This window comes from Dermacentor andersoni, chromosome 7 (assembly GCF_023375885.2).
Source record: "Dermacentor andersoni chromosome 7, qqDerAnde1_hic_scaffold, whole genome shotgun sequence".
NCBI lineage: Eukaryota > Metazoa > Arthropoda > Arachnida > Ixodida > Ixodidae > Dermacentor > Dermacentor andersoni.
The window spans coordinates 143,629,080-143,642,707 of record NC_092820.1 but is presented as its reverse complement, the minus strand read 5'-3'; the positions used below and the strand labels follow the sequence as shown (position 1 = coordinate 143,642,707).

General features: G+C 45.2%; 1 protein-coding gene across 2 annotated transcripts; it reads right to left on the bottom strand.

Annotated features, from left to right (window-relative positions):
• Positions 1 to 361: 361 nt before the first annotated feature.
• Positions 362 to 13,525, bottom strand: mldr (mitochondrial ribonuclease P catalytic subunit). Of its 2 annotated transcripts, none has more exons than XM_050180895.3 (6): positions 12,970 to 13,525; positions 10,197 to 10,577; positions 7,754 to 7,798; positions 6,869 to 7,109; positions 3,072 to 3,211; positions 362 to 679 (listed from the first exon to the last, which is right to left on the bottom strand). In XM_050180895.3, the coding sequence occupies exons 1-6, from the start codon at positions 13,356 to 13,358 to the stop codon at positions 370 to 372; spliced, it is 1,506 nt and encodes a 501-aa protein (XP_050036852.1). In that variant the 5' UTR covers positions 13,359 to 13,525; the 3' UTR covers positions 362 to 369. The 2 variants fall into 2 exon arrangements, with proteins under 2 accessions (XP_050036852.1, XP_050036853.1); XM_050180896.3 differs by having other exon boundaries at positions 6,869 to 7,106.
• Positions 13,526 to 13,628: the final 103 nt, after the last annotated feature.

Here is a 13,628-nt window from a genome sequence, read left to right as displayed (position 1 = left end):
CTTGATCTGTTCTCGGCGCACATACCCAAACTCGCCTTCTGCTCCGATAACCAGCGATCTGTGTCGGTGCCCTGCCTGATTTCTTAATGCTTCAGTATTACTGATTAGCAAGACTCCCCCCTATCTTGAGTGGTTCCCGATTCTCCTCTACTGTTGAGTTGTGCTCATTGGTAACGGGAAGACTTGCACCTACGATATTTGCTGGCTGGAACTTTTGTGCTCAAGACGTCTGGCTACGGCAGAACATGCACGACACAGGGAGGGCTCAGAATCTCAAACTAACCTCCAGCTCTGATAACCAACGTCGGCGCCAGTTTGTGCAAGGCACGCAATCGAGTCGTACGGAGAGTCCTAACTCAACTTGGAAGGTCAAAAGACTGCTGCGGGTGCAATGCAAAGCCACTGTGCCGCTGCCGTGACTGTGCCATTCTCCTCCGCGTACGGCACGTGCCAGCCGTTCGTGGAGCTTCCCTGCACGATCACTTTGTGCGGGACTGTTGCGGACACGGGTGCACCCCTCCATTCGACCTGGTGCAGGTGTTGCCAGGAAGTGAACAACTCCTGGAGCCTTGGGTCGCCGAGGCGGAACCGGTGCTGTCGCATGAGGTCGCGCGACACAACGATCGTGCCCGGTCCCCCGTGCAGTGCTGCATACAGCACAAACGGGTCATCGTGCGACCTGCGACATTGAATAAAAATAAACGTTCAGTATTGATTGACAAAAATATGCTATAGTTGGATGCGAATTCAAAATATGCTGCACAAGACATGAATGCTGTAATTGGTTGTTGCTGCTAAAGATCTTTGGTCACGAAAACCTTAGTCAAAGCAGTTATAAACCATTAAATAATATTACAGCAGGCTCTTATGGGATTTTCAAAAATATTTATCGACAAAAGTGATAGACACGAAGCCGAGTAGCTGACTACCGTATTTACTATGGGTGTGCGAAATCAAATTTTCAATTTCGAAGCGAATTGAATATTTTTCGAATACGATACTACTGGTGTTGCAAGCAACTTTTTTCGCCAATTCGAGGTACAAAAATAAGATGCTTATTGCACAGCAAATAATTTCCATGAAAATTATGCCTTGCGGTCAACAAAATTCTCTAGTGCAACACTTTCGCTTTACAGTACCAAAACTAATTATTTATGGTCACGAAGGAAGGATAGCTGGCTCGACATGTTCGAGGAATAGCGACACCCTCTTACACGTCGCAATTTCTTTAGACACTGAAAAGAACTGCCCACTGGAAACGCTAGTGCCTGGTATTGGCAGGCATCTCTTCATAAGCCAAGCCACCAGTGGGCATTATGCTTAGGCCACCACTCGGAAAAATCTTCTTTTTTGGCCCAAAATTTCATTATGCACACATCTTTCAACCTGTGCTTGTGGCAGTTGAAAATTGCTGCCACAAGCAAGTGAAAATTGCTGCTGGTTGACGAGTTTATCAAAGTCTTTCCACACTGCTGACGTGGAAGGAGCCTCTTAAGAAGCTTTCGTAGTTGAGCACATATCTGGATTCCTTGGTGTTGAAATTTTTCTTGCTTCTGCTAAAGCCATGTTTTTAATCAACGTTGCCATTGAAGCATCTTGGTGGTACACAAATACTTCAGAATGAGGACCTAAAAATATTGCCAAGCCGTTTGGTCAAATTTTTTGTTTGGAAACTGTCTTTATGGCCAGATTAGTAGCAGACACAGGTGTCCACCTGGTGACTGGTGTTGTCCAGATGCATGAAGAAGCATCACAATGTGGGTGCTTGAGGTGATAACGTTGAGTAGCCATGATCGCCAGGAGAAAATCCGCACCAATGCACCCCCTCCCCACCGCTCTTTTAATATGCTTCCCCGCAATACATTCTGTATGATTCGCTGCATAACACTGCTGTACTGTGGTGAAGCTGACTTAAAGAGTCGACAACAGCAATATTGGAGGATTCAAATATTTTGAATAGTAAAACTGTCAACTTTCAATAACTGTCAGCCTCAACAGACCCTTTGGCTCACTGATAGGCCATTCGGGGAATCGCTCCAATCCAATTACTTTTTAATATTAATCCTGTACATACAAGCAGATGCCATACTGGAGCCATGACTACTAAAGGCATGTCCCATGTAAATCTTATTTTGTTGTAGCGCACGCTGAACAAGGACAACAGAAAGGCACATCTGACACACACACCGCTATGTGTGCCTTTCTGCTGTCCTAGTTCAGCTTTCGCTACAACAAAAGATATGCCCTACCAACAAGCCCCTGTAGCTATCCTCTTCCCATGTGAACCTGCAACATGTCTGTCAGATGCCATAATTTGTGATAACCTGAGAGAGATACTCTGCGATATGATGTCACTCAATGAAAACAAGAGCGCTAAATGTGTGTTGTTCTACAGATAACAGCTAGTAATGCGCCAATCCTTGTTCACAATCGATACTGTAATGGTTCTGAATTTGACTTGGAGATTGCAGCAGACAAGTGCAAGCACATTGAGGAACATCTTGTTCCTCAACGTTGTTTGTTTGTTTGTTATTTTGGTTCATAGAACACACTGCAAACTGAGAAAGGTTGACATAGAGGCGCTTTGTAATACCTGATACGCACCCAGCCACCCCTTTGTAATTCAAGCACATGCAGTTTCAGTATAGTTAATTACATTAGATGAAGTGGCTTAAACACGGGATGTTTTTTTTAATATGTGGCTAGAATATAATCAATGTTGCAGCATAAGAACAAATACAAAAAAATATAACATGTATTATCAACAACACATCTCAACAATGCAATTTAATATACAATGTGCATAACCACGGAGACGACAACCTAGAAAAAATCCATTGCTAGTAGTATCAAAACATTCTTTGTAAATAAAGAAACCAAAACAAACTCTACGAAGCAGAAAAAACAGAGGTAACTATCGTATTGTGTCTCTCCTAATAGTAGACTGTTTATATGCTTATAAGAGAGACTAGAAAATATATTTCACAATGTCTTGTCAGTAGTACACCTGCATAGAGCGGTGCCCAAGAACCAGTTTGACAAATGCTGACATGGTGGAGAGCCAAACTCACGTGTCATTGGCCAGGTATCGGAGGCAGCGCTTCCAAACTTGGTCCATGATGTCTGCGCGCCAATGGAGCATGTGCTTGCGCCCCACGAGCAGGATGGCCTGCTTCTCCTTCACGCCGTAGTGTTGCACCGCCTTCAGCAACTGGAAAATAGCATCTCATTTTGCAGAACACGAAACAATTTGTAAAAAAAATGTGATGAATGCATTCAAGGGGGCCTCGTTCACAGCATTAAAAAAATGAGCCAAGTTACGTCTATATTTTACCTCTACAAGACATCTTATATAGTGGTTTTTGACAAATCAGAGTTTTTGTTGTTGCTCGTCCCTCAGTGCCTTGTGACTATATCGCACACCACAGTGACTGTGACTATAGCTTATGTGTCCGTCCTAGGCTATCTCTGCGCTCTCACGTCAAGCCTATGTATGTTTTTATTCTTTTATTATTTTTTTTGGAGAGGGGGTAGTGCCACATGGTGGTGGCACAGCATGGCGACTGAAGAAGAAGAGAACGAGGTTCGTCTTGGCATCGCGCGTCAACGGTTACGTTTCGTGAAATACAAACGCCTGGATCCCCATTCAGCGTGTATACTTCAGCAGGGTATACGCGACAATATGAAGCAAAGATACAATGAAGCCTGTAAACGTGTTGGCGAAATTAACTGCTTCTGTTTAAATTGGAATGCAGAAATTATAAGGAAATGGGAAATGAATTTGGAAAAATGTAGCTTGTTGCAATTGGGAGCCAAACTTGTATGTCACACAATGTGCAAGCAGCGAGTCCTCTACCATTAAAGGCCAACTGCAACGAAATTTTGCTTGGGTAATTGGCTATAAATGCATGGCATATACTATCAAACTAATCTTGGCAAAGCCGCGGGGCTGCTAATTATCTAATTTTCTTATTAGCAGCCTTCAATAGTACCTAAGTAGATGACGTGAGCATCTAATGGTGAGCGGTAATGACGCAGATATGCGAAATTCCCAGAACCGTGCACGACTGTTGATCTCTCAGTTAAGCCTAAGCGCGCAGGCGCCCCGCTTGCCCAACGTCTTCTGGTTGACGGCTGCCTCTCTTGGCGTGCTTTCTCGCTGCGCATGCGATTTGAGCTGTTGCAAGTACGCTGGGGCGTTGTGTGGCCATCTGGTGCTTGAACACGAGTGATGGCTGTCCAGCACACGGTGCCGCGCAGAGGGAGGCAGAGCACGTCTTTCCTGTCCTAGCGTTCGGCGCCCGAGTGTGCACCCTGCCGCAGCATGGAAGTGCAATGCGGACCAGCCAACGCTCGCAAGGCACGTAAACTGCAGGCCACATTTTGCGAGCACAGTCACTTACCCGTGTAAAATGTGCTTGCCAAGTGATGCCGGAATGCAATGCCGCCTGAGCAAAATGGGCGAAACTTTATGCGCACTTTGTGCCAAGCCACAGGTACTTTCCATCCTTTGCTGCAGATGGCGGTAGTTGTCTGTTTGGTCTAAGATTTTATTTTATTTAAAAATACTGTGATCTTGTACAAGAACTTAGCAGCATAGTTCTCTTAGCTTAGTCACCTAAATGCACTCTGCGCACAAGCGGAATGCGTCGAGGCTCCGCTCGTTGAATGTAGGCAGCCAGATACAGAAAACGAGTTTGATTCAGAGAAAAAAAGCTTCACACTGAAAGAACATTGCAGGTGCACAATGGCATGAGCACAGTACACCAAGCAGCTAGTGGTACACTGACTCTGGGGCTAGCAGGCTTGTGAGACCTGTTCGCTGACACATGGAGGCAGGCGACAGGAGCGCTGGTTCACTACGTCCAAGTTGTACGTCACTTCTGGTGAGTGCTAATGGCAGCGTTCTCTTTTCAAATTTTTTTTTTCAGTTTTGGTATGATAAACATTGATTTTTGCAAGCGTATTGTGATGCATCCACTCATATTTCAAACGTAAATGTGAGTTCGCTGCATCACAGTAAATACTGCAATACAGCATTTTACACACTTCATCAGTGCCTTGAATGGTGGACGGTAACGAGTGGCACAGAATCGAGCCGAATAAATTGCTACAAAGTCGCGGCCCAGTTCATCATGGCAAGTGCGAGCCGTCTGTCACAAATCCAGAATGCTGCAGAGAGCGAACATAAATTTGCGCCACAAGCATGTGAAGAATCGGCACAAATTATTTGACCACTGTTTTCGTGCAATGCCCAATTTTGACATGCTGCAATGTGCAGACATTTTTCTAAATTATAGAGAGAACCGCCAATTTTCAGCATCAAGTCTACACAGACTATGTAAATATTTGACGGCATTTTGGTTTCTCATATTAGCTTGGTCTATTCGTTCTTTGCATCAGATATCCCTTAAAATGTTATTATTATTATTAATAACCATAACCTCATCGCAGGACCAGATAGAGTTAAAGAAAAGTTCGTCCACGGTGTGTACTACTGTCCAAATGTGTATATTTATAGCTACACATGTAAGCTAAAGCGTTGCGAAATATTCATTCTGTGAAAGTCATTCGATAAAACAAATTAGCTGTGAGCGCATAACATCTGTGTGCTCTCAAAGAAACATTTCAATTTAAGCAAACAACATAGCTGAAGCTCAAACAAGCCGCAACATGTATAAAAACAATGTATGACCCACGGTGATACTGGTGTTTAAATTAACAATCCCTTCAGCAGACTTCTCTGTAGCAGCACAATGCTAAATTCGGACAATGCAAACAAGCCCTCCAAGAAAGAATCACTGCTGTATGACTAGCTTCCCAAAAACAATGGAAAAACAAAAAGATGATTGCTGAAAAATAGACAACACATCGTGCAAAAAAAAAAAAAAAAAGCTGCTGTTGTGTGCCATAGACACATGTAAAAGGGCCCATTGAGCAGAACACATCACTGGTGATAGCGTCAAAGATGCAAGTGCTACATAGCTAGATTGCCAAAAGCACTAAATGACAGACTACAAGCCAAAATCACGTTATGATGCAGGCCTCTGTTGCGGAACCGAAAACGAAGTTCACAGTACACATTTTGTTTCTACATTGCTTTGAAAGCTTGTCACACTTCTGATAATTAGCAATACTTTGTTTAGCAGATCCGGAAAAGAGACCAGGCTTACACAGTCAATTGCTGCGAGATTTTCAGTTGGTCTTGAGTATCCGAAACCTCAAGTATTCGCCCACCCCGAATAAAAATACAATATGGCAAATAGACATCTGTACAGTCAAGGAGGCCACGTAAACATAAATATGAGCAGTGGCAACAATGCATACATTAGAAGACAACACAACTACGGCCGGTGTTCTCAAGCAATGGTTTTTGGGGACGTGACCAGTTTTACATGATTCAGCATTGGATGCGTCCAGGTATATGACCGACACTATGCTGTCACCGTATCTCGCGACAGTGATCGTGTCTACAAAACTCATCGCTTGAGTATTAATATCGCCCCAAAAGCGCAGCACTGTTGCACACAATGCTGCTGCTCTAAAAAGCCCACAGTGCTTCTACCAGCCAGTTGCTGCTCTACCACAAACTAAAAAGGAAAATTGCCACAAACTGAAAAGGAGAACCAAAACTGCAGTCTTCATTGACCATATTGTGACAGCAGGATCTGTGATGAAACATAAAAGTAGGGGCCAATCGGAAGATATGCGCACCCCCGTTGTGCTCTTAGACGTCATACAATTGCAGTCTGAACAATATTGCTGTGCTCTCTGTGCTTGTATTTCTTGCAACATAGCTGCATATTGCACGCACGTTCTGAACATAGCCTCTACATCAAACTCTATCATGTTGAAAAAAATGGCCCACCTCCTGAGCCCTGTCCTTGCCAGAGAGGGCTACGTTCAGTCCGTCCAAGACCACTCCGTAGGCAGGAGCACGGTTGAGAAAATCCCTGAACTTGGCCAGCTCACGGGGGTTGCTGCCCAGGTAAGGGTCGTCGCCTTCCAGGCATCGTTCTAAGACACCTCGCCGCAGCTCCTCCCACTCGGTGTCGCTGAGCCGGTACATCTCAAGCTGGCGGCCACACCGGTTGCAGATGCTGTCCCTGCTGGACAGCATGTCAGGGGCCGGCTGCATGATTCCCAGCCCAGTCGCCAGATACAAATTCCCCCGATAGTCGCCACCGAAGAGGAGCGCACCTTTAGGTCTACTCAATATTAACAATAATAGTAATAATGCTAGTTTCAACATAAAAACCTACAGACAGTAAGTGGTGATATATGCATCTGGATACATAGCCCTTGGCCAGTTACGGATCCAAGGAATGAACACATTATACGATACGATCCACTAAAAAATAATAGGTGTTTGTTCACCTACACGCTAATAAGATATACACAGAAAATACTTTTTAAAGCAAGATACAAACTTTGTCAAGGAGGACTCTGTGGTCACAGGTAAATCATTCCAGATTTTGGTGCCCAGTAAATGTAATTATTCGGCAGCCATAGTTATGATAAACTTTGGGGAAGTTCCTTGTGGAGAGCCCTGTCTTCTCTTAGATCCACAGGCACTTCCTAGCAGCTCAAGAATGGAGCGGAAAAATACCAAGGGTGTTTTTTACAGTGCAGCTTTCTGGTATAACCAAATATATGACTATTGTGATAAGATGAGGTGTAGATGTTGAATAGAATAAAAAGTGTTCTTTCTCTCCCTCTAAACGTAGAAAAAGAAGCATGGAGCAGGACTCACCTGGAAACAGCGGCAAGCCCATTACTCCAGCCGGGTGGGGCCCAACTGGAAAATTACAACATAAATGTAAATCCAAGTGGCTGATATGAAACTTGGAGACGAGCTATTAGCTGAAGCGTAGCAAGATATCAAGACTGGCGGACGTCTGAGGACATCTATCTAGCAATCTGCCTGAAACCTGATTGCCTGCATCTATCAGCACAGTGAACAAACACAATCATTATGTTAATGTGTGCCCGAAGGGTGGTGTGAACTAAAAGGAGACCCCTAACCTATGCAGCTGTCAGTGCTTACAGTCACACACAGTGAATAACAGTCTCACCCGACGTTGCATTTCAAGGAGAACATAGCTTATTACATGCTTGATCACTAGCTCAAGTCCCTGTCCACAATTTCCCTAAGTGAAAACATGGTGCAGCCACTTCTTCAGGTTGAAGGCATCTCCAGCGTACTCCAAGGATGGCTCCAAGCCCAATCGACAAGGAACCCTTACATAGGTGCTACATATGGGTTAGGTTTCCAGGACAATGAAAGGCCTCACTGACACAGTGCTAATGACTGTACAATTACAAAAAGCTTCCCAAGTTCCTTACAAGTGGCGGAAGCTTTGACGGGGGGTTTGAATGCGAGCCTTTCAACCTCTCCCGCCAGCCTGCTGCTGACCGCAAAGATGAAGCAGCCTGCTTTCACTCTTTCTGCTTGGACCTCTTCATCCCTATGCCTATTTGCCAAGGGTTCTTGGCCTGACTGAGAGCTAGAGTCATAATATTCCCTAGTGCCCTCAAGTCTCGTGCAAACCATAACCAATCCCGTGCAATCAGCTAGAGGCACAGTACTCCACCATGCTACAATATAAAAACAGCCACAGCCTCTCTGCGTGGTCAAAGTTCCCAAAAACTTGCCAAGTTCAGTCTTTGGCACCTTTAGAATACAATGTAGTCGATTTTTATCAACCAGGCAGCACAAGCAGACATCATAATCCATGACATCACAGTGCGCTGGCTACGGAAACTTCAACAGGGCATCACTGCCTGTCCTTCGTCTTTTCGTCTTCTTACATTTTTTAGGATGCCTCCTCTCACGGTAAGAGCACCTTTTTTGTTATTGTAGAATGATAAATTACAGTCGACTTCCGTTAATCCAACTCGCATGGGACCCACGAAATTGGTCATGTTATCCGGCGCGTCAGATTAAACAACAGGCAGAAAAAACACCAAAACATAGTGCTGATTCATTTGATAGTATTTGCCCCGATTCAAGCATATCCCTGAATCAGACATGAACCCACTTTTTATAGGTTCAAAGCAGAAAAATAATGTAAAAATAACAATTGAGCTCCTTAACAAGTAGAAATCAAACGCACACTCGTTCTTTCAGCTAGAAAATTGCATGCCTCCAATTCTGGCAATAAGAAAAAGACAAAACCAGGGAACTTTACCTTCGCAGAATAGAGATTTATTTACTAATGTTCATTATTTCAAAACATTTTGTGCGCAAGCAAACAGGGACAAAGAAGCGGAGCAACACAAGGACGAGCGCTTTCCAACTTAAAGTTAGAAAGTGCTCGTCCTTGTGTTGCTCCTCTTCTTTGTCTCTGTTTGTGCACAAAATATTTTTAAATGATGAATCTGTTCCAACTAGGCCGACTCGCAGTTATACTAATGTTCATCACATTTACACATGTGAACAGCAAAGAGGATGGTGGCCTATGTCTAGGCTAAGCACTTCGCTAGTTCGTCCCGCAATGCATGAAATTCTCTGGAACTACAAGAACATGCAACACGACTTGTTGCCACCAACTTAACATGTGAAATAACTGATCGACTGAACGTGCTTTCATTAGAATGAAAGCAAGGCATTGTTTTCCTGATCTTGCGATAAGAGAACCTGTACTACCGCCATCCATGGTCGCCATTTTGCGATGACACTGGCTAGGCAGGCTTCGATTGTAGGCTGCTGCAAATGTGGTTTTGCTTTTCTTTTGGTATTGGATTGTACCGCCAAAGCAATTTTTGTGTGAATTGGAGAAAAAAAAAAGGTGCTCTATAGAATCTGGTAGTATTTCACTTTAATAGTACCTTCCTGGGGCAGGCTAGAAATAGCCGTTTTTGACAGCAGACGACGACAGCAGACAACACCCTATGCGCCACCAGGACGGATGCTGGCACTACTGGAGTCGCCACTGACCTCACCACTGGGACCAGGCACGTGCGCGATGACCAGCCAAGTTCTAATTATCCAGCAAAGGCTAATTTCAGGATCGAAATAATGAAAGTTTGGTCCCACAGAAATATTTGAGTGCTGGCCGGGACCTTCAATCAGGATCGATTCAAATGAAAAATTAAATTAACCAGAGACGAATTAATGGGTCTACCGCACTAAGTATGTACAGCTCTGTTTGGTGTCCCCTTAAGCAATTCTGGCCATGCCATTCTTTACTCACTTGCTGTAAAAGCTGGACAAGCTTAGCGCAAGCGACGAGGACAGTGGGCCGTGGTTGCCAGCAGCCAGGTACGTGAGCAGCCGGTCGACCAGTTGGCGGCCCTCGTCAAGATGGCCACTCTGAGCCATTGTGCGAGCAGCTTTGAGGCAAGCCTCCATTGTGGACGGAAAGATACGAAGCGGTTGAGAGCCCCGCAAACGTTCGAGACACTCCCAAGCTATGGAGAAGTCGTCGTGCTGAAAGCCTGCAACTGCCACTGCGTTGACTTGTTCTGGAGCAGCTTCAGGCTCATCAAGGAACTCGGTGGCTCTTTTCCAGAGAGGCGTTTGGCACAGGGACCTCACCACCAAGTTCCGTGTTTGAACGTCCAGCAGGCCGCCACTATGTGAAACAGGATTGATTCAATGAGTCAGCAGAGCTAGCTGCCCAAACATATGGAAAAGTGTTAGAGGGCATTGGCTTGCCCGTAAGCATCTCACCATTTATGAATTACTGGAGCCCTGGACAGTGGTAACAAAGCTGGTAGTGCCATCTAATGACACTTTGTGTAACCACGTAATGTTTGAAACATTTTAGCGTTGCACAAGTGTTCCATCAAAGGTAAATAATAACAGGGCTGCATGTCAGCAATTATATCGCTACCAAAGCTTTACACCAGCAGTTGAGTAGAATATGATAGGACTCTGGACTACAAGCTTTGTGTGCTCTCTGGTTCAACTCTGCGTCACAAGAGGTCACCACCTGTATTGTTGTTGCCATTGATGTCAGAACGATGGCCGGCAGTTGTCAAAAGGTAGAAGTTGAGGTCATCCACCAAAAAGTAATAAATCTACATGTTACTACACATAAAGCAGTAGCCAAGCAAGGAATGTCGCTGGAGCCCACATTTCCGCAAGGGAACTTGTCTTCGTACAGGGGAAGACAATTGCCCTTGTCGAAGCGTGGGCTCCAGCGACATTCCTTCCTTGACCACTCTTTATCGCTTTCAAGTCTCCAATCTATCTACGATCCTGTCTTGCATGGCATATCATTACATACAGCAACAAACATGCATGACCAACAAGGCATTTACAACAAAAGAGTGAAAATATGCCTGGATGTAAGAATTGTAAAAGTGCTCGATGGTCAATTCCATTGTCTCATGATTTGTGAAAATAAAGACATTTCAAACATTCTTGCAACTGATTTATTTCACTTTATTAACGAGATCCAAATGTACAAATGTTAATGTAGGCTTGAGATTCTGAGCTAATGCTAAACACCATGAGAGTGATCTTGTGTGCAATGAGCGACGGCTTCGAACAACAAAACGGGCCGTCGCTTGAACAGATCACTAGGTCTCGTCACTCAGTTCTGGAAATCTAGAATTCGTCACTCGTCGCCCGGAAGTGCTATGAGCGACTAGCTGATAATGTGAAGCTGGAACTGGATGTACACCACTCAAATACTACCGATTGTCGCACGGAGTGAGTAAACGATTTAATTTTTATACGTGCAAGAATAAGAACCGACTGCAAGACCTTCAGAAACATTTTACGCTGCTTTCTACAGTAAACTACACCAACTTAATTTAACAAAGCACGTGTCAGGCTAGTTTCGACGCAGATTTGATGCACTCATACAGGTAACACCGGGGAGACGTCACTCAAAATCGTCACTCACATGGCGTGCGACTCGTAGGCGACGAGCGAACACGACAGCCATCTCCATCGCATCACTTGTCGCGCGCAAGATCGCTTGCATGGGATTTATACTTTGTCTTTGCAGGTTCATGCATAGACTATACTGGAGAGAAATTTGGGCCTATGGGTTCTTCTTCTATGTTTGGAAGGAAGGCAATTTCATGTTGATGATTAAATCTGTAGTACGGGTAATTCAGTTTTTATTCCAACACATTGGGATGTGCTGTATGGTCCTAAGGCACTGTAAGCGTGCCATATGGAGGAACGTGACATTTTTATGTATGAGGCCTCTCTGTCTGGAGAGTTTATGACATTACTTAATTGCAGTCACATAGAAACTGAAAGTTTTGTCATCTTTCACATAGTTCTTTCCAAAGTCTATACACTGAATGCAGTGTTTCGGCTATGAACTTATCTTATATTTTATTTGGAATGTGACAAGCACCTACGATGGCAAACTTTTGTTCATAATGTCAGTCAATTCAAACCGACCACTCTAGCAATGAATTTCAAATTTGTGGGATGTAGAAGGCTCTCTTTCTCGTCCTCTAAAAACATGTGGCCTTTTTTCTTTATCGAGACTTTCATATAAGCATCTTTCTTATATATTGCTCCTCAATACTGCCCAGTTAGGCAAGGCGAGAAAATTGCCAAGTGCAATAAATCCAGATACAGTGAACGAATTTACGGTAGATGGCACTTCAATACCTGCTGCTAGAGGTATGTGCAAGACGCAGCCAGTTTTGGTTTCTAAATATAGAATGTTCACGAGACTGCAACCTCCATAGTCGTAACATGCACCCGTATATGTAGTACTAACTGCAGGTCTCAGCTATCGACTATATTGCCAGAAGTGACAGCTGGTTCCAGTGAACAAACAACACACACGTGTCTCTCCAAGGTGCGTGTGACCTTTTGAGAGTTCCGACGGCGGTCTGATCGTGCAAACCAATGCAAGCACGTTTTCCTACAGCCAAGTGTACTACGATGGAATAACGACATGTAAACATAGGGGGGATCTCATTGTCACGTGCGTTTTGACAATTTTGAAATAAATGCGAGCCGCGCGGAAGCGACCGTCAGCGATATACCTTGACTCGAGGATTCTGCGCAAACACGCGTCCGCTTGCTGCTCGGTCGAGCAGAGCGCCAGGTAGTGGGCGAGCATCATGCGTGTCACACCGCCGGCGACGCCTTCCGCATACTCAAGCAGCGAGTGAGCCATCGCGTGGTCTCTCCTTGCGGCCAGGCAGCTCATGAGCTGGCTCCGAAACGGAAGCCGCATGGCCGGGTTGTGTTGCTGCTCGAAACGTGCCCAGTCCTTCGGCGACATCGGCCGGCCTGCCGCGCACTCGACGACTTGCGCGTAGAGTTTTTCAGATCGAACGGCGGCGCTGTCCGGCTCTGATGCCGTCTTCCTAGCGTAGACAGCGGACGCCAAGCGTGAGAAACACCGGCGCCACGCCGCTGTTGCCGCCATGCTCTTTCTCAATGCCGCTCGAAGCGCACACTGGCGCACGCTTCCAACAGAGGCGGCGACAAAAGCCGGCAAGCTAGCCCTTTGAACATTGCGAAACCTCTCACGGAACGTTGCGCGCGCGGGCGCGCGAGACAAATTTTCACGTTTTTTTTTTTCTTTCAAATCGCGAGCAAATCCGGCCGACCGGCCGCCAAAAGTCCGGCCAGGTTGCAGCTGGTGCTTTATATTGATCGCGCGTAGCGGCTCGAGGTGGCGGGGCGCGTCGCGTCG

Bases quoted from the DNA above. Each gene is read 5' to 3' on its own strand.
- mldr (XM_050180895.3), bottom strand. From the start codon at position 13,358: ATGGCGGCAACAGCGGCGTGGCGCCGGTGTTTCTCACGCTTGGCGTCC. The intron at 7,799-10,196 runs GTGAGTAAAGAA...GTAATTTTCCAG, and splicing joins TTGTCCAGCTTTTACAGCAA to TTGGGCCCCACCCGGCTGGA. The intron at 7,110-7,753 runs GTGAGTCCTGCT...CATGCTGTCCAG, and splicing joins GGGCTTGCCGCTGTTTCCAG to CAGGGACAGCATCTGCAACC.